Source organism: Vigna umbellata, chromosome 5 (genome assembly GCF_029865625.1).
Source record: "Vigna umbellata cultivar VRB3 chromosome 5, Vumbellata_1.0, whole genome shotgun sequence".
Classification (NCBI taxonomy): Eukaryota; Viridiplantae; Streptophyta; class Magnoliopsida; order Fabales; family Fabaceae; genus Vigna; species Vigna umbellata.
In genome coordinates this window covers 60,730,704-60,749,048 of record NC_142169.1, presented here as the reverse complement: position 1 = coordinate 60,749,048, position 18,345 = coordinate 60,730,704, and the positions used below count along the sequence as shown (strand labels likewise).

The window sequence follows — 18,345 nt, the reverse complement described above, 5'->3', positions numbered from 1 at the left end:
TAATTCCTAAATTTAATATTCTTTCTTTTTTATAAAACTGTGCCCAATTGAGAGAAGAATATTTTGAGAAGTGAAATGCAACAAAGTTGATTTTTTTTATATGGGTGGGTGGAAAGTTTATGTTAAGACAGAAGAGTGAAAGAAAATTAAACGGCATGTTTTTCCTCTTTTGTTGTCACTGGTCAACGAAGATACAAAGGAGGGCAGAATAGTTCAATCATTTTCTTGTTTTCCATCAACAACAAATTAAAAATCATTCTCCTCTCTCTTCCAGCTTTTGGTTGTGGAGAGAGGACTCTAAAGAATAAACCATCTCTGTCACTTTCTTTGCTGGTGATGGTGTCAGAGATGTTTAGCTGTGACTGTTTTTGGTGGAACAGTGTTCCTGAATCCTACCCTTCTGAGCCAGAGCCCTTCTCTCTGCCAGCACCTCTTCCACAGTGGCCACAAGGTGTGTGCTTTTTGTGTATCTTTAATGGCTGTTCTTGCTTTTTCTCAGAATCGGTCTATATCCAATAAATGCTATCTGTTGGATTATAACAGCTGCGTTTCTTTTGGCATATACAATATTGAAGCTGAAGCTTGGATATTTACGTTTTCAAACCTTAAATCAATCACACAATTAATTTACTTTTTTAGGATGGTGATATATGCTACACGAGGAACTAGACCATGTTCTTTTTTCCTTTAATCTTTCATCTATTCTTGTGTTGTTCCAAATTGATAGTCATGAATAATCCTTCTTGGTGTAGTAATTGTCTGGATGTTTTCATGAGCTAGAGCTCCTGATGTTGCAATATTAACAGCTTTTTAGCTCAGATTAAGGAAGAGATTCGAAACTATTTATGTGTCACTCTATTTTGTCAAAGGTTTTTAAGAGACAACATATCTTTGATGATGAAATAATAATTAACTGTACCAAACTTCCTATGGGGTTAAACATGATTAGTTGCCTTATCATTAATTATTGCCTTAACACTAAAGGGAGTGTGGACAGAGTGTTTTTAATGTGATACTGACTAATGAAACTAAGGGCGATACACCGATACTGATTTGATCGGACTAGTCGCCCAGATGATGACAATCGATGATTTTGTTTGTTGTTTTAAGGGTATATAATGATTTCAATAAATTTTATCTTATGATAATGAATTATTGAAATAATTTAATTTTCAGTAGTTGTTGGAAACACACTCTTATTTTCTATTTTTCTGCAGATGTTTGTTTGTCTTTTATGTGGGCTAGAGATCTTGAAAAAAGTTGAATTCTTGACATCAATAATTCTTAAATTATGTTAGCTCCTACTTGATTTTCTATTGTTGTGTCATCAAATGTTTGTGAATGCTATGGTATCAGGTTCTGGTTTTGCTGGAGGAAGGATAAGCCTTGGAAGCCTAGAAGTTTTGAAAATAAGGAAGTTTGAGAGGGTTTGGAGCAGCAAAAGCTCACATGGCAAATCTCAGGGTTTTGCATTTTACAAACCTTTGGAGATTCCAGATGATTTTTTCTGCCTTGGTCACTATTGCCAGTCCAATGATCAGCCATTGAGAGGATATGTTCTTGTGGCTCGTGAAACATCTTCAGAACCCGAAGCAGAATCTCCAGCTCTTAAAAAACCAATCAACTACTCTTTGATATGGAGTGCTGATTCACCACATGATGGAAGTGGTTATTTTTGGTTGCCAAATCCTCCATTGGGATACAAAGCAATGGGCATAATGGTTACTAACAAACCAGATGAACCTGAAGTTGAAAAAGTTAGATGCGTGCGAGCCGATCTGACAGAAACTTGTGAGACCTGTGATCTATTACTATCCATGAACTCAAAGTTTTCGAAAATTTCATTCAAGGTTTGGAACACAAGGCCATGTGAAAGAGGGATGTGGAGTAGAGGTGTACCAGTAGGGACATTCTTCTGCAGCACGTATTCTGACAATAAACAAGTGAAAGATATTGCTTGCTTGAAGAATCTTGACTCCACTTTACATGCCATGCCAAACATAGACCAAGTTCATGCACTCATTAACCACTACGGCCCCACTGTGTACTTCCACCCTGATGAGATATACCTGCCATCATCAGTGCAATGGTTTTTCAAAAACGGAGCACTTGTGTATTCAAGAGGCAGTGAGAAGGGTAAAGCAATAGATAAGGAGGGATCAAACTTACCAAGTGGGGGAACAAACGATGGTGCTTTTTGGATAGATTTGCCTAGTGAGAGTGATGCTAGAAATAATGTAAAGAAGGGAGATATAGAGAGTGCAGAACTTTATGTTCATTTAAAACCAGCTTTGGGAGGAACATTTACTGATATTGCTATGTGGGTATTTTGCCCCTTCAACGGACCTGGAATACTTCAAGTGGGGTTGGTGAACATTGAGATGAACAAGATTGGTGAACACGTTGGTGACTGGGAGCATTTCACCCTTCGTGTGAGCAACTTCACAGGAGAACTATGGTGTGTATTTTTTTCACAGCACAGTGGAGGAGAATGGGTGGATGCATTCAACTTGGAGTTTATTGAAGGAAATAAAGCAGTTGTTTATTCATCAAGGCATGGGCATGCAAGTTTTCCTCATCCAGGGAGCTACCTTCAGGGAGCATCCAAACTTGGAATAGGAGCAAGGAATGAAGCAGGTAGAAGTAAACTTACATTGGATTCCAGCAGCAGATACAAGGTTGTTGCTGCTGAGTATCTTGGTGAGGGAGCTATTGCAGAACCAAGTTGGTTGCAGTATATGAGAGAATGGGGTCCTGCTATTGTGTATGAATCACGTTCTGAAATAGACAAGTTGATAGATCTGCTTCCTGTGTATGTTAGATTATCTGTGGTGAATTTGTTTGAATTGTTTCCTACTGAGCTTTATGGTGAAGAGGGGCCAATTGGTCCAAAGGGGAAGGCTAACTGGGAAGGAGATGAAAAGTGCTACTAGTTCACTCTCTTCTTCTTCATCAGTTTTTCTCTCTTCTCCTTCTCTGCTGTATCATATATTCTACCACCCTTGCCTTTTTCTTTTAATCATATGCTTTAATTTTGTTTTTACTCCTTCAACCATACCAGTGATTTTTTTGGTGTAAAAGGGGGTTGGAATCTAAATAAATACATAAATGTTCATTTGATTTTAGCAAAAGAAAAGGTGAAAAATAATAGGTTAAAAAATAGAGAGGAGAGAAATATATGAAAACACATGAAAACAACATTAACACTCCATGATCAATTATATAGTTCGGTGATGAAATACAATCTTGGTGTTTAGGGTATAGGGTTGAAGTTCCTTACTCAAAGTACTCCAACTTGTTTTGATGATCAAACGGTGGTCCTCCATCGTCCAACTTTGTTCGCTCTCCTTATCGTGATCCTAAAGTCATATCTCAGACCTTTATTTATTATAGTTGTGATGAGCATTTACTCTTAGTTGACCTAATGACGGTCTAACCTTAATATACATTAACAGTTTAATGAATCATTATTACTTTACACAACCTAGGTGGATGACCATGAGAGAACGACCTAGGAAGACGACGAATAACCTGAAAGGTTGGTCTAGGAAGAAGGCCATGAAAGAACGGCATGAAATGACGATAATGGGAAAACAGTCATGGGAGAATGGCAAGAATGATCATGTAGGAGGACAGTACGATACACAGAGTAATTCCTACACAAAGTAAAATGAATTTGTGAATTATACATAAGTTACTTGTCAAGAAACCTTTTCACCAGCATTTATACATAGTTTTAAAACTTATATGAAAATATTTATACAAGTTAAATTATAAGTTAAGTTTTAACTTTTCTGAAAAAAAAACATTATTTTGTGCCTTTCTATGCATACATTTATCCATATGTATACTGAATGTTAACATGTCTAATGATAACAAATTAAACTTTAGGATTCAATAATTAAAAAAAACTACAGGAAGTAAAATTTTATTATTAATAAAATTTAATTATTAAAAATGTACTCTAGAGTCTTAGTTTTTTCTAGTGGCACTAAATTAAATGAATGAAATTATGTGTTTTAAATAAGGGAAGTAACATTTTAACTTTCATATATCTTCTAAAGATAATCATACTTTAACAACATTTTAACATTATTTACGTATCATTCTGTGATTGGTTTATATTAGTGTTTATGATTATTATTATTGACTGTGGAATAATTTTGGAACAATGACAGAATGACACGTAAATGATGTTAAAATGTTGTCAAAAAAAATGTTGTTAAAGTATCATTATCCATCTTTTAAATATCTGTTAACGAAGATATTGACACAAACATAAAAGACAAAAAAAATGTTCCAGCAAACATATTTTTTTTAATAGCCTACCAGGTGTATTTTGTGCAATTAAACAGAGAAGGTGAAAAAATATTTACTGTTATTGATATGTGTGAATGTAAAATGAATATTTATATTAATTTTAATTAATCTATGTTTAACAACTTTTTATTGATTTGTTTAATAAAGAAAAACAAATAAATAAAATGAAAAAAAAATAGAAACCAAGATAACCAGTTAAAAAGTTAAACTAAAAAAATAATCAAATTAATTAAAAAAATAAAAATAAAACTTAAATAAAAATGTACAAGTTTACTTAAAACTTAATTAAATATTTTCCAAAACAACAGTTTTAATAATTTTTTCATTTTTTTAATAAAATAATAGGAAAATTTACAATAGTGATTGTAACCTAACATATAACTACTATTTATTGAACAAGGCAGAATCCAAGACTCAGTCTTTCTCTCTGTTTCTACTTCCTTCATCCATTCTTCTATCTAGGTTTTCATTCAATGTCTATTCTACTATTTCTGACTAATTATCCTGTTTTGTTCGAGTTAAACTGCAAAGAAAGTTAGTATAATCTAATTCCTGAATTTTTTGTTTACCTTTTTCACTTTCTTTATCAGATGCGACTCAATGGATTGGGCGTTCGTGCATAAAACATGGGATAAGTGGGCTTCTACCAACGTTGGGTATTCTGGTTAGCTAGATTTTGCTTTCAAGCCACATTCATATGCACATATGTATTCTTTTGTTATATCACCCTTTGGAAATTTAATTTTGTAAATACTGTAATTTGGTGATATTTATCTCATGTTCTAAACATCCTACTCCTTCTAGGTCATCCGTTAAAAGCTGCTTTGCTAATCAACCATGACCCCACTGGACCATCTCGATTGTTATCTACCATGTAAGAAGGATTGTGTTTGATTCTTGTTATGTTTTTTTTTATATCTGGTGTGATTTTTCTATATGATGATGGAAAAGCACATGGAATGAATAAGCAATGCAAATCGGTTGCCTACAGTCTATGGTATAAATAATTGAAGCTCTTATCTTGCAGTTTGTATGAGTTTTTATTCATATTGAACTTGTACGAGTTATGAATCAACCATCTTACCCTGGAATTCCACGATAATACCATTTTATGTTGATCATAAAAATTTTCATTGGTACCAGTGTTTATTTAGCTATTTTGGATGAAAAACTGTATATTCTGGTTGTTCTCTGATAAGGGTTAACCTAGCGAGTAAGATTTTGCCATTGTTATTGCTCCAAGAACCTGAACTACTTCGAACAATAAAACAAGGGCCACTGTTGTTGCTTGAAACGTACTTGAATGAATGCTTCATCAAGTACCCCAAATTAGCCTCATGAAGCACGGATACTCCTTGTACTTAAGGTGTCAAGAGTATCAAACACGTTTTCAAAATCGACTCCTCCTTTACACCTGTATGACGATGTATCGGACATTAAGCACTAGTTCTATTTTTTTTTTGTTGGCTCAGACACTTGAGCTGATATCTCCATATGACTATTCTCGTCAAAGAGATCAACATTGTAAAAGTAATCAATTTTTAAACATTTAAAAAGCTCTCTCAGAATATAATATAAAATAAAATGATTGCCCTTTTCATTGTTCTCAGCACGACTCATTATCATAAGGAAAGTGTAAAACTTAGAAAGTTTTTTTTTTGAGAAGGTGATATACCTTTGCTGATAGATAATTAATTTTCTCGTTTTTGGGATTATTCATTGAGAGCAAAGTGCTTCATTTTAAATCTTGATTAGCAATTACATCTTTTTTCATGTTTGTATTTAGTTTCATTTGATTATATTTATATATGGATGTCCTAGTGTCAAATATTTTAAACATAAGCCATGTTGTAATGAATCAGTGCTTTGTAAGCCGTGCAGATTCTTCTTGTTGCTCCTTCTTCTTCAGTAGTTTATAGCAGGTTCATTCCTTAGGATCAAATGCAATGTCCTGCCCGGTTAATATCACTGTATCGATTCAGCAAAGCTGCTACTGTTACATTATATTTTTTAATCCACAAGCAAAAGTAGTTGTGACATTGTAAGTTGTTTTGTGTTTTGTTTGAAAATCTCTTTTTAATTTTTAATACTGTATGTGGTTGAGGAGATTTAAGTATTTGTTTCTGAAAAATTTGTGCACATTGCCTCCTAAACTTCATGCTTGCTTTGTGTGGCACTTCTTTAGCTGGGATTTTCTTTTTTATTTCCAAAAATATTGGATTTCTCAATTGAGCTATTTGGTGCTGGCAGTGCTGCACAAGAAGGAATAAAAGCTAATCCCATTGAATTGAGTAACTTTATGGACTTCATCAAACAAAATAAGCTCCATACAGAGCTCTTCGTTATTGGATCCAATCAGTGTAAGCTCAAACTCAGCTGTATTTAGTTTGCCTATATAATTAGTTGCGGCTTTCTGTTTTTCAACTTCTTTTATGCCCTCTACCGTAAGGACATATGAAATTTCTGAAACTGAGTAATATGAGTTTAAGACTTTTAGAGATTTGGGCTATGGTACAATTCTTGGAGCATGATGGTCTTGATACTTGTTTTAGACTGTTTACTGTTGAGAGATAATAAACTGTGTTCTACTCGTACATGTATAGTTATGAACTGTGCAACTTTATCTGCTACAGTGGTGCATTTTAGTTTATCTTCTGATACTTACGGAAATTTGAATGACAGACTTGGTCACAACAATTCATGAGAACTGGTTTAGTGCAAGGTGTATAAACACGTCAAAGCCCGCTGGTGAAGGTGTTATTGTTATACAAACAGCAGCATACATCTTGGTTGCTCTGTAAGCATATAATTCAAATTCAGTATGTTTATCATCGACCATCAATGCACTATTCTGTCTGCGTATTCTCATCATTCAGTTTCACAGGTATGAAGGTTCCATCGGTCCAGCATCTCGTGCTATGGCAGCTGCTGATCAGTTAACTTGGCAATTAGGACGAAAAAATCTTTAAACTGGTCCTGCAGATCTGTAGCATCCACTAACCACAAGGCTAATCTTTTCTGTTTTCACTCCAATTTTTTCTCAGATGATTGCACCCATGTATCTTGGTGATGAAGCCATTGCCATTACACAACCACATAGATGACAGTGTACGAGAGAGGTCTTAACCCTTGTTGTGTATTATTGGTTCATCTCAACCATTAATATTAAATTAAGAACAACGAATATTCATGTTTTATATAGGCTTGAACAAAATTATTTTAAATATCAAATGATTGCTATAGTTGATTTCATGCTGGTTTTTCAATGATTGCTATAGTTGATCTCAAAAATGATTGCTTAAAAAGTAATTTTGTTCACATGTCAAACGAATCAAAATTAAATACCAGAAAACCATTTTTCACATACTGTATTCAAATAGAATTCTTATTTTTATAATTAATTCTGACAATAATGATTTGTAAATATAAATAATTATTTTTGAGATCTGTCTAAATACACATTTAAGCTTACCCATCGTATTCCATTGCTTATTTAATTAAGTTACAAACTAAATAATTTTTTTATACAGTCATTTAGTCAGAGACTATTATGATAGGTTAATGGATTGGCCCAATCGCTAAAATCAAATTAGTAAGCTCACCCACATTGAAAATAAACAAATCACTTCTAATTGATAATTAAGAAACTTCTAACTGAAAAAAAAACCTCATTGGATAAGCAAATTACTTAATCACAACTCAAAAAGGCACTAGAAGTAGCAATTGTACTGTTATTTATCCAGAGATATTTCACTATTGGAATCAAGCTTTCGAAAACTTATGAAGGTTTTGCTGCATATTCCACTCTGGAAGACTAGAGCTGGAAATTTCTTGTCTGTAAAGTGAATTTTTACTACTATTTTTCACAGGTAGGAATCAAACGTAGGTTAGAGAATTTATAAGAGTTGACACTGCTTAACTGAAATAGACTTCTAAAAAAATGTAAATGAATAAATACATATAATAATCTATTTCCTTTTATAGTTTTCTTGGCTATATTTTCTTTTAGTTCTAAAGAAAATAAAAGGAATTAATTTTGAAAAACAAACATTTTAAATCTTTTTATTTTCTCTTTAGTTTAGTTTCCAATTTTTTTTCTCGTGCCTCATATATATTAGAACAAAGGAAGGCTTAAAGAATAAAAAAAAAAGGCTTTTGAGAATTATTGCGATTTATTCTTGGTTTCCTCGAAAATGTTAGACTGGGAGGCAGCGTTATGCCGTGGAACTCACAGCAGCAGATTAGAAGTCGCTAGCACGCAGCCAGAGAAGACAGCCAGAGTTCTGGTCAGAGACGACGGAGAAAAGCAAAGCTGGAAAATTCAATTCAACTTTCAAATATTGTGTAACCCGCGACGATAAATTCAAGTCAGAGCCCCTCAGAAAAAAAGAGAGAGAGAAGGTGTTGGCGAATCGGATTCGAGTTATAATGAAACCAAACACTGTTACATGGTGGTTATGTTCGATCATTTGCATACTTTTATATTGTGTTCAATTTCAAGGGTGTGTGGGATCCAAGACCAAGAGAACGGATGAAGCTTACGTCACTCTTTTGTACGGAGACGAATTCTTGTTGGGTGTTCGAGTTCTGGGAAAATCAATACGTAACACTGGATCCAGCAAGGATATGGTCGTGTTGGTCTCCGATGGTGTCTCTGATTATGCCAAAAGCCTTCTCCGGGTAATCATCAGCATCATCTTCTTAATGGGTCTTCCACAAGATTTGAAATTTTCAACTTTATCTTTCTGCTGACACCTTACTTTTGTGATTTTAACTGTTGATTTGGTGGATTTGTGTTTGAATTTCTTGAAGGCTGACGGGTGGATAGTGGAGTTGATTAGTTTACTGGCGAATCCTAATCGAGTGCGTCCGAAGAGATTTTGGGGTGTCTATACAAAGCTAAAAATATTTAACATGACTGACTACAAGAAAGGTAACATTTTTCTTTGGGCCTTTTATGTGTGTATATCATCTTAGTGTAAAAATAAGGAGGACTTATAATTATCATATATGTTGCGAGTTTAATTTTCATGCACTCCCTGAATATAGACTTCACACTATCAATCAATGAAGTATGATTTTTAAAGTTGCTGTTCTAATTAAATTCTTGCTTTTGAAATGAGAGCATATGATATGCTCTTGCACTTAGTTAAAGGCTTCTTTTATTTTCAGTTGGTTGCTAGTTGCTTTTGAATCAATTGAAACTTAAAGAGACAGGGTTTTGGTTTTAAGCTCTCTCTCTCTCTCTCTCTCTCTCTCTCTCTCTCATAAGGGGTACAATGTGTTGGTTATTGGTGTTTATATGCTGAATGTTCTGAATGTTAATGTGCAGTTGTTTACCTTGACGCGGACACTATTGTGGTTAAAAATATTGACGATCTTTTCAAGTGTGTGAAATTCTGTGCAAATTTAAAGCATTCTGAGAGGTTGAACTCGGGAGTCATGGTGGTGGAGCCATCTCAAACTGTTTTTAATGACATGATAAGCAAAATAAAAACTACTGCATCTTACACTGGAGGTAAAATCAATTTCTGGGAAGTTTTATATTCAATTACTTTGTTCTTTTGAAGTTTTCCTTTTCGTTTTAATTGCTATATTGCTACATATAATTTAAACTGGGTAGTTTTTTAACAATGGTTTTCAACTGTTTTTTCTCCTTTTGATAGGCGATCAGGGTTTTCTCAATTCATATTTCTCTGGATTTCCCAATGCACATGTTTTTGAGCCGAATTTGAGTCCTGAGGTGTTGAATACCAGACCAGTTCCTGAAATGGAGCGACTATCCACGCTGTACAATGCTGATGTCGGTCTTTACATGCTTGCTAATAAGGTACTAGAATATAGTTAGAAAGGGGTAATGAGTAATTAAAGCCAGTGAGGCATGAGAGATATATTCCCCATTTTAACTTAATTATGCCGGATCTGCTCATTTGAGTTCAATTGAAATGGGAGATATACTAGGTTTGGTTGCACAAATCAATGATTATCCTGTCTGATAGAGTACTACACTTTCATGCCTGTCCAGATGTGATTTGTTTCATGTGTGCTGTCTTTTCAGCGGATAGTTTTTGTGATCATTGGAATAAATTATAGCATTCAAGTGACCTCTATTAATGTTGACCAAGGATTTATTTAGTGCTTCTATAGAATAAAAAATTCACTGTTGTCTATGTAGCAGTTTTACAGTTTTTTGGTTTTCCACTAGCACAAATTCTCATGCAAGCAATCAATGAAGTAATAACTAGTTGCTTGTAGGCAAACATACGTTGGGCTCTTTCCCAATGGAAAACCAATGTAACAATCAGCATATGTTAATCTGAGCTTATTAATGGATCGAGGACTCTATGTGTTGATTGGTTTGTCATCATAGCATTTTCTTATTGTCTAGTGTTTGAAGCTTGCTTGTTAGGCATGTGTGGTCTGTAGAAACTTTTGCTTGCAATCAATTCTGAAATGTTCTTCTCACTTATTTTTATAACTAGTGATAGGCGTGTGAAAATGATTTCATTTAGAAATCAGTAGTTTCTTGTTAAGATTTCTGCTTCATTAAGTCCTATTTTAGGAGTATGTTCAATGACCCTGCCCCATAGCTTCGTCTAGTGAAGAGCTTTTCATCTTTCAATCCTATTACCTAACATTCCAACTTTCATGCTGATCAATCCAGTGGATGGTAGACGAAAATGAACTCCGTGTGATTCACTATACACTGGGCCCCCTTAAGCCTTGGGACTGGTGGACATCTTGGCTTTTGAAACCTGTTGATGTGTGGCAGGTAATTTTGCAAGTCAATTATCATTTTTCGTTCTGATGTGTTATAAAAGATTTTCTCATTGTCATATTTATAAAGACCACATTTGTTATATGAAAATTACTGACTTGTTTGTTCTAATCTTGGTGGTATGGTTTAGGATGTAAGAGAACAGCTTGAGGAATCACTTCCTGGAACTGGAGGGGGGCAAAATCCTAAAGACAGATTTCTTGTGAAATTTCTCTTTTTGCTACCTCTATGTGCCTTACTTTTCTTATGCTATCGTTCATTTATGAAGGTAGGCTACAATGGATTGATATTCTTGTCCAATCTCTTAGCATTAAACTCTCTCAGCTTTATGTAAGTCTCATAAAATTGTATTTTCTGCAGAATCCCGGGCACTTCAGTTCATTTTTTAGAAGCTCAGTATGTGATCAAGTTAGACACCTTTATTATAAGATTAGATCAAACGGGCCACTTGCTTATACTAGTATTTCGACATCAGCGACTAATTCAATCCATCAGGTTGGTTTTCTCTTCTGTCTTCTGGGTGGGGATTTGCATCTTGCCATTCAAGGACCTCACATGATGAAATCATTTGATGAATGACAAACACTATGCCCTTTCTGTGGGGCTTCCTCCCAAATCCTTGGTACCAACTCCAACATTCTTTCCTGCACAGGAAACTATGTCTATGTGACTGACTATCCATATCATCAAATGACCTGATCATGTTATGGCTTTGAATGAGAGGATGCGTATCCTCTAAGTTGAACTTAATGCTTAGATTTATATATGTTTTGAACATACTAAGATTTGTTTCTATGGTGTCTTGCAGCTCTTGAATGGCGCTCAGAACAAGGTTCCTGCTTATTTGGGTGGTGTTTCTGTCTGTGTTTGTTTTATGGTTGCAGTGGTGTCTCTGGGATTATCCCTCTTGATTGTTCCTCGGCAAGTGATGCCATGGACTGGATTGCTTTTGATGTATGAGTGGACGTACACAATTTTCTTTATACTATTTGGAGGTTATCTCCGTTTGATTTATCAGTGGGGAAAAATGGTGGGATCACGAGTAGCATCCTCCTTGTCAGATCATGATTCTGAAAAGCGTATGTTCAAGAGTGAAGCATCTTTTGTGGTTCTGTTTCTCATTTAATTCTGATACTGAGATACTTTTTTCTGCTATAATATTTTTATGAACATATATGCTCTCTTTATTACAGGTCATCAGCGACAGGTGTCATCTTGTGACGTTGCTACATGGTACTACGGTTTAGGGATGGCTTTGTTGGCCATTGCAGCTCCATCATTGCCTTGTCTTTTTGGAATAACTGCCTTGTTTGCAAGGTAACTTCTTTTCCAAAACACTTCTAAAACGTTTTTTCTTTTTCCTAAAACTCAGCTGTCCCAGTGGCATGTCTTTGTTATCATTGACTCTAGTCCATTTTGAACTGAAGAGAAAATGAGAAAATTTTGAATTTTTTGTTTCAAAAAGTAAACTTTTCTCTTCAACCAGGCAAAAGGGAAACACCTTGTTATCTTATTTTATATGTTCTCTCTTCATTTTTCTTTCATCCCTGAGACCATAAAATAACTCCCAATTTGTTGTGTCTGCTTCTTCTTTCTCCCTGTCATTCTCTAATTCTTGTTAGAATCTTGTTTTGATCTTTTTCTTTGCATCATCACATATTACATTGGTAGCACCATCGTGGAAAATCAACGAAACATTCTAAAGTGTCTTCTCTAATTTTGAAGTGGATGTAGAAGTAGTTTTGGAATTAAAAGATCTGAGTTATTATGAAATATTTTCTTGAATTTACGTTTACATATTTATTTTCAACAGGTTAGGTTTGATGGTTGTTGGTGGCATAATCTTGGCTTCTTTCATGACATATGCTTCTGAACATCTTGCTATCCAATCATTTCTTAAAGGCTTTGATGAACGTGACATTACTCGAAACAGCAACTCGTGTTTCCCATGTTGACTGTGACAGTAGGAAGTGGTGACTGATGTAAACTATGGTCGATAATCTATTCCCTTTTTCAGATTACATATGTAACCTTGTTTTTGTGAAAAATGTATGTAGGGAATTTTTGTCTATCTTCTAGCATTGTAGTTGTATTTTTTCGAGGTTTTGTTGTAATATTATTGTTATTTTTGAGATGATGACCTTGTTCTGTTGAAATCACACGTAATAGAATCTCAGCACACTTTTACGTGGTTAAATTCCATTTACTGAAACTTATTCATTGAGTTAACGTGGGTGTAATCTCTAACCAATAATTATATACTAATATATTTGTAAGGTACAATGTGCCTGTTAAACAAGGTTTTACCAGTGACTTTTGTCTCATAAAATGTGCATGTTTTCCCTATTATTAAGAGGTTAATAGATGTGTATCAAAACAGTTATTTAATTAAAATTTATCTCTACCTTAAAGTTATTTTCACTCAATAGATATATGGAACTGAATTTTCTTTTGTTAACAACCTATATAGTAATTAAAACTATGTCGACACGTAATTAACACCAAATAACCATGCTCTCTCACCCACAAGTCTATATCATGAATTAAACATAGTTTGGCTTTACTAGTCTCTGTAGAGGAGATGTTCTTTGGAGAGAGATACAAATGAAACTTAAGTCCAATCATATATGTATTGACACTATTCTCAATTCAAACAAAATTTTTAATACAATGGGTTTGTTTTCATTCTTATATAATGTTTCACCTTCTTATTAATGAAACTTAGACTCACACTTAAATACTTAATAAGAAACAATGCAGAAGTTAACTTTGGTGGTTTTATTTTACATCAAATAAGAGAAAAAAAGATATTGAACACAAGAACTTCGTACAAGTTAAAATAGATGTAACAGGAAGAAAAGAAAACATTCTAGCACATGTATATGAATACTTATACATGTTAAATCATGGTGGAATCGAAAGATATAATAAAAGAAAACGTTCATCGATCCTTATTTTACAACATATATGAAAAGCCAAGCATCAGACTTGCCTAAGTGCACATGGACATTAATCTACTCAGGTTGATTTGCTACCTTCGTTGATCTTGTGGTGCTATATTTGGCCATGGCTCCCATAACAACGTAGTTCCCAGAAGCAGATTCTTCATCTTGCGCCACAGTGATGTTTTCAACCATACGAGCCTCACGATGTTATACTTCAGCACTCTGAAGAAGAAGAAGAAGGATGAGAAGAAAGAAAAGTAAAAAGGATTATATTTATTACAAATCTGTGATTAAATGTAGTTTTTTTTTATAGAGGCTGACAATTTAATAATGAATTGTCTTGATTCCAATGACTTTGTGTTTCAAACATATTTTACAGATGTTTCTTGTTGGAAGATAGATAAGGAAAGGAATATACTATTACCCAATTGGGTAAGGATTCTGTTAAATTATAACGGGAAAACGAGTGAATCAAGAAAAATGTTTCATAGACACTTTCAATGTTTGAGTGCAGTGAGTAATCATAGATGTGCAGGAAGCAAAAGCCTTTAATATCGAGAATTGGGTCCATTCTATTGTGTTATTTAATCCAACCCATTAAGAGTGAAAGCCCAACCAATACAAGCGTTTCTTGTGTGAAAAATTGTTCTTCGTTTGTTTTAGCTTCATCGATCAGACCAATCGACAAGGGCAAGCATGCACCGCAATCACTCTGCTCTGAAACCCCAATTTTCATGAGTGAGTGAATCCATTTCCGTTTCTTGTAAATTTCGGACAATCTTTTCATGCAATTATCCTGCGCTATTCAGTTTCCGTTTTAGATTTTATTTATTTACAGAAGGAATAATTTTGTTCAAATTTTTTGACCAAATGCATGTGGGATTCATTAGTTCTTGTTGATTAGGAAATGGCCTCCTGCAAGTCGTGTTTGTAACTTCTTATCATCCTCAGAAAAGTAGAAGAACGAGTTGAATATCATAAATATGTTTCACTTTTAACTGAGAAAACCACATTCAGGAAACAAAAAACGATGTCAATTCATTTAAAAATCGTGTATAAACTTGACCTCAGGTTTTTCGTCTGATTTCTTGAGCACTGAATGAAATGGGTTTAAATTTGACATCTGTTGCAAAATCTAGACCACTGGTGAACATGGTGTTATTTTATTTGATTTGTTTATCATTATATTATCAATGGATGAACTAATGTATCCCATTATCAGTAAGTATTACTCTTTGGCTCTTCTGAAAATGCTGTTAGTTTGTGCTTAGCAGGATATAGGTTGTTTGAGAAGAATGGAGAGGATAAAAAGAATTAACGTCAATGGCTCTGCACTTAACTGTGATGACATACTGCATGAGATCCTACTTCGAATACCGCCATCAACGATCTCCAAATTAATTGTTGTATCAAAAATATGGCTGCGAGTAATATGCAGTTCTTCTTTTCGTCAAGGGTACACAAGACGATGGGGGCAAAGTTTCAGACTTGTGGGGTTTTTTGTATGCAACTTTTTATATCTTGGAAGACCTCGGGATGGGTACCGTCGCCCTCGTTGGGAGCCTGCCCTTCCGTTCTTGTCCACTTGTAGAGAGGGTGATGATCTGAAACATTCTGGAATCCTCAAAAGTCGTGGGTATTTCATTGATAGTTCAAAAGGCATTATTCTTTCTGGTTTCCATCCAAAGACATATTTTGTGTACAACGCAGTCTCCAAGCAAAAGTATCAACTCCCAGAACCTCAGCAGTTCTATAAAGTTCTGTGCATGGCATTGATTGTGGAGGAATGCCTTGATGGTGACACATGCTACAAGGTGATCCGAGCAAGATGTGAGTGCAAGCTTAAGGAACGCAACACTGTCTCAATTGAGACTTACTCATCAAACACTGGAAAATGGAAGCAATCCACTCTGATGTGCTCAACATCTTTTGCATTGCGCCCGAGAACAGCAGCTATGGTGGTTGGAGGGGTTGTACACTGGTTTGCAATATGGGGAAAACTTGCCATTTATGATCCTCGTCTTGGAGACAGGTATATAGCATTGATTAGACTACCAACAGGTGTGTTAACACGTGAGCATGAGGAATCTGTTCTTGGGGAGTCATCGGATGGGGTTTTGCTGTATGGTCAGAGCAATAACATTGGTGTGGAGATATGGATGCTTGTGAAGGAACCAGAAGATAACAACTCATCCATTTACTGCAACTGTACTAGGGTGAAGTACAAGTGGGTCCTGAGGTGGAGATTAAGTTTTAAGGTATTATGGAAGCAGATGCCATCTTTAAGCACACATTCTAAAGAAACCCAGCTACTGTCATTCCTTCCACATAATTCTACTTCTGTCTTCATAAGATCAGGATGGAACATTTTGCTATGTGATTTACAGACTAAAACGGTGGAAGTTGTTAATTATCAGGGTCGAGGAGGTTCCATTTCTTGGGAATCTAGCAAAATAGTTCCTTACTTTCTACCATCTTGGCCACACGCACCTTGTGCCTCGTGACGACATCAAACAAGGGAACTTTAGGGGCTTATTTACTTCCATTATCATTTTTATGTTCTTACTTTGAGTTTACAAAACTGTCTATAATTTCAATTTGTTTCCTGTTATGAAAGCTTTCTACAGAAAACTGTGAAAACGACGACAGTTTTGTAAATTAAACATGGAACAGAGAATGAAAACAGAAGTAAAGGGGTCTTAAGCTTTTAACACCTTTGATCGTTGTGAATTGTAGGCGTAGTAGGACCTTAACTTCTCTTATAGATTCGGTGGTGTACATGCCGGTAGGTTGGTGTTTTGTCAAACAATGAAAAATATTACCTTTTAGATCATGTTTTCTAGTCTTTTACCTGGAAGAAATGAATATAAATTTGTAGGAATGCTGCTGGTGCATATTCGGGATCTTCTGGAACTTCTACTATGAATACAAGTAAAAGCCCTAATCCTTTTTGGGGTCCTCGGAGCTAAGTATGAAAGCAAGTTGTTTTGGATTTTTTTTAATTAATTTTAGTTTTTAAAACTTTTTTATAAAACAAAATTTAGACTGAGTATCTTAAGGTAATACTTTGTTTAAGAGGAAATTAGAGAAGTAATGTATAAGATATAAATTATAGTAGACAAATGAAGTAAAATAGAAAGCTTGTTTGGATGGACAAAAATGCAAGAGTAAATAATAAGTAATTTTATCTTTAGTTGGAACAGTGAAAAGAATAGAAAAAAAGAAGATAAAATTACATAAATGATATTTGAGACATACAAAAATTTACATGTCTTTTATTTTTTATATTTTTTAAAAACATACAAAAACTTAAATTTTTATTATTATTTTATATTTATAATATATATTAAATTAATGTAAATATGTTATTTTACCATTATTTAAAATTACAAGATATAAAAGTTTTTGTTATAAATAATAATATGGTGACATATGATATTTATTTAATACACATTGTAAGGAAAAAATAGTTATAAAAAATAATTGTAACTGGAAAAGAATCATAAGAAAATGAATTTTTGTAAATATAAAATAAAAAAGAGAAAGAAAAATAATGAAAGATAATATTAAATTAATATAAAAGATTTATATTATTTTTTTATCATTTTAAGAAAGAATATGATTGAGCAGTAAAAAGTCTAGATGGGGAGATATATAAGGTTTTTAAACGCTGTTTTTATGTAATTTTTTAAATTGCATTTGTTGTTAAAGATAACGGGATTCCTCAAATGTGTCGGAATATTACTAGTACTCGAACTGAATAGCAGTACGTATTATAATACCATGTTCTCCCGTTTGTTTTCAATTTATCGATTTTTTATACAAACATCCTTTATGATAGTTTCAATTTTATTTTTTGATCATGTCCTCATCTATGCTTATTTTAAAACTTAACAATTTTATCATATAGGAGAAACAAAGGTTAATGTCCATCATATTAGAAAGTTCAAACATTAACTACATTTCTTAATTCATGCTTATTTTTTTCAAAGTAACAAGTGAAAAAATATAAAGGGACTAAAATGGAAGAGGCCTAATTGCTTATAAGAATAACAAGACATTGTTAGTTGTGATAGATAGATAAATAGAGTTACCTCTTCAGATTATTACAAAATTGCAAATATTAATCGATTACTCATTGTTTTTTAACTGTTAATTTTCAGTTTGGCAAACTCGTTTTTTTTATCATAAAAAGCATAGTTAATAAATTTTCAAAATCTAAGCGAACATTAAAAAAATTATATGAAACAAAATTATAGATATATGTAATGTCATCATGAAGTAATCTGGGCCCTTCCTTGT

The 18,345-nt window shown here is 33.9% G+C and overlaps 4 protein-coding genes across 6 annotated transcripts; all 4 read left to right on the top strand.

Moving 5' to 3' along the window:
* Positions 1 to 91: 91 nt before the first annotated feature.
* Positions 92 to 3,043, top strand: LOC124833888 (hypothetical protein At1g04090-like). Its single transcript, XM_047308451.2, has 2 exons — positions 92 to 451; positions 1,357 to 3,043. The coding sequence occupies exons 1-2, from the start codon at positions 337 to 339 to the stop codon at positions 2,931 to 2,933; spliced, it is 1,692 nt and encodes a 563-aa protein (XP_047164407.2). The 5' UTR covers positions 92 to 336; the 3' UTR covers positions 2,934 to 3,043.
* Positions 3,044 to 4,711: 1,668 nt separating this feature from the next.
* LOC124833875 (Profilin family protein) lies at positions 4,712 to 7,572 on the top strand. Of its 3 annotated transcripts, XM_088115363.1 has the most exons (7): positions 4,740 to 4,782; positions 4,911 to 4,976; positions 5,125 to 5,194; positions 6,202 to 6,361; positions 6,571 to 6,680; positions 7,003 to 7,117; positions 7,205 to 7,572. In XM_088115363.1, the coding sequence occupies exons 4-7, from the start codon at positions 6,267 to 6,269 to the stop codon at positions 7,287 to 7,289; spliced, it is 405 nt and encodes a 134-aa protein (XP_087971489.1). In that variant the 5' UTR covers positions 4,740 to 4,782; positions 4,911 to 4,976; positions 5,125 to 5,194; positions 6,202 to 6,266; the 3' UTR covers positions 7,290 to 7,572. The 3 variants fall into 3 exon arrangements, with proteins under 3 accessions (XP_047164391.1, XP_087971489.1, XP_087971490.1); XM_047308435.2 differs by lacking the exon at positions 6,202 to 6,361 and having other exon boundaries at positions 4,712 to 4,782; positions 4,911 to 4,984; XM_088115364.1 differs by lacking the exons at positions 4,740 to 4,782; positions 6,202 to 6,361 and having other exon boundaries at positions 4,970 to 5,027.
* Positions 7,573 to 8,479: 907 nt separating this feature from the next.
* Positions 8,480 to 13,295, top strand: PGSIP6 (plant glycogenin-like starch initiation protein 6). The gene is made up of 10 exons (XM_047308443.2): positions 8,480 to 9,000; positions 9,133 to 9,253; positions 9,653 to 9,838; positions 9,987 to 10,150; positions 10,985 to 11,092; positions 11,229 to 11,366; positions 11,459 to 11,593; positions 11,907 to 12,177; positions 12,292 to 12,415; positions 12,912 to 13,295. The coding sequence occupies exons 1-10, from the start codon at positions 8,749 to 8,751 to the stop codon at positions 13,051 to 13,053; spliced, it is 1,641 nt and encodes a 546-aa protein (XP_047164399.1). The 5' UTR covers positions 8,480 to 8,748; the 3' UTR covers positions 13,054 to 13,295.
* A 1,352-nt stretch (positions 13,296 to 14,647) lies between these two features.
* On the top strand, positions 14,648 to 16,924 carry LOC124833882 (F-box associated ubiquitination effector family protein). The gene is made up of 2 exons (XM_047308444.2): positions 14,648 to 14,781; positions 15,318 to 16,924. The coding sequence occupies exon 2, from the start codon at positions 15,339 to 15,341 to the stop codon at positions 16,545 to 16,547; it is 1,209 nt and encodes a 402-aa protein (XP_047164400.1). The 5' UTR covers positions 14,648 to 14,781; positions 15,318 to 15,338; the 3' UTR covers positions 16,548 to 16,924.
* Positions 16,925 to 18,345: the final 1,421 nt, after the last annotated feature.

Bases quoted from the DNA above. Each gene is read 5' to 3' on its own strand.
- LOC124833888 (XM_047308451.2), top strand. From the start codon at position 337: ATGGTGTCAGAGATGTTTAGCTGTGACTGTTTTTGGTGGAACAGTGTT. The intron at 452-1,356 runs GTGTGTGCTTTT...CTATGGTATCAG, and splicing joins TCTTCCACAGTGGCCACAAG to GTTCTGGTTTTGCTGGAGGA.
- LOC124833875 (XM_047308435.2), top strand. From the start codon at position 4,921: ATGGATTGGGCGTTCGTGCATAAAACATGGGATAAGTGGGCTTCTACC. The intron at 4,985-5,124 runs GTTAGCTAGATT...TACTCCTTCTAG, and splicing joins TACCAACGTTGGGTATTCTG to GTCATCCGTTAAAAGCTGCT. The intron at 7,118-7,204 runs GTAAGCATATAA...TCAGTTTCACAG, and splicing joins GCATACATCTTGGTTGCTCT to GTATGAAGGTTCCATCGGTC.
- PGSIP6 (XM_047308443.2), top strand. From the start codon at position 8,749: ATGAAACCAAACACTGTTACATGGTGGTTATGTTCGATCATTTGCATA. The intron at 9,001-9,132 runs GTAATCATCAGC...AATTTCTTGAAG, and splicing joins ATGCCAAAAGCCTTCTCCGG to GCTGACGGGTGGATAGTGGA. The intron at 9,254-9,652 runs GTAACATTTTTC...GTTAATGTGCAG, and splicing joins CATGACTGACTACAAGAAAG to TTGTTTACCTTGACGCGGAC.
- LOC124833882 (XM_047308444.2), top strand. From the start codon at position 15,339: ATGGAGAGGATAAAAAGAATTAACGTCAATGGCTCTGCACTTAACTGT.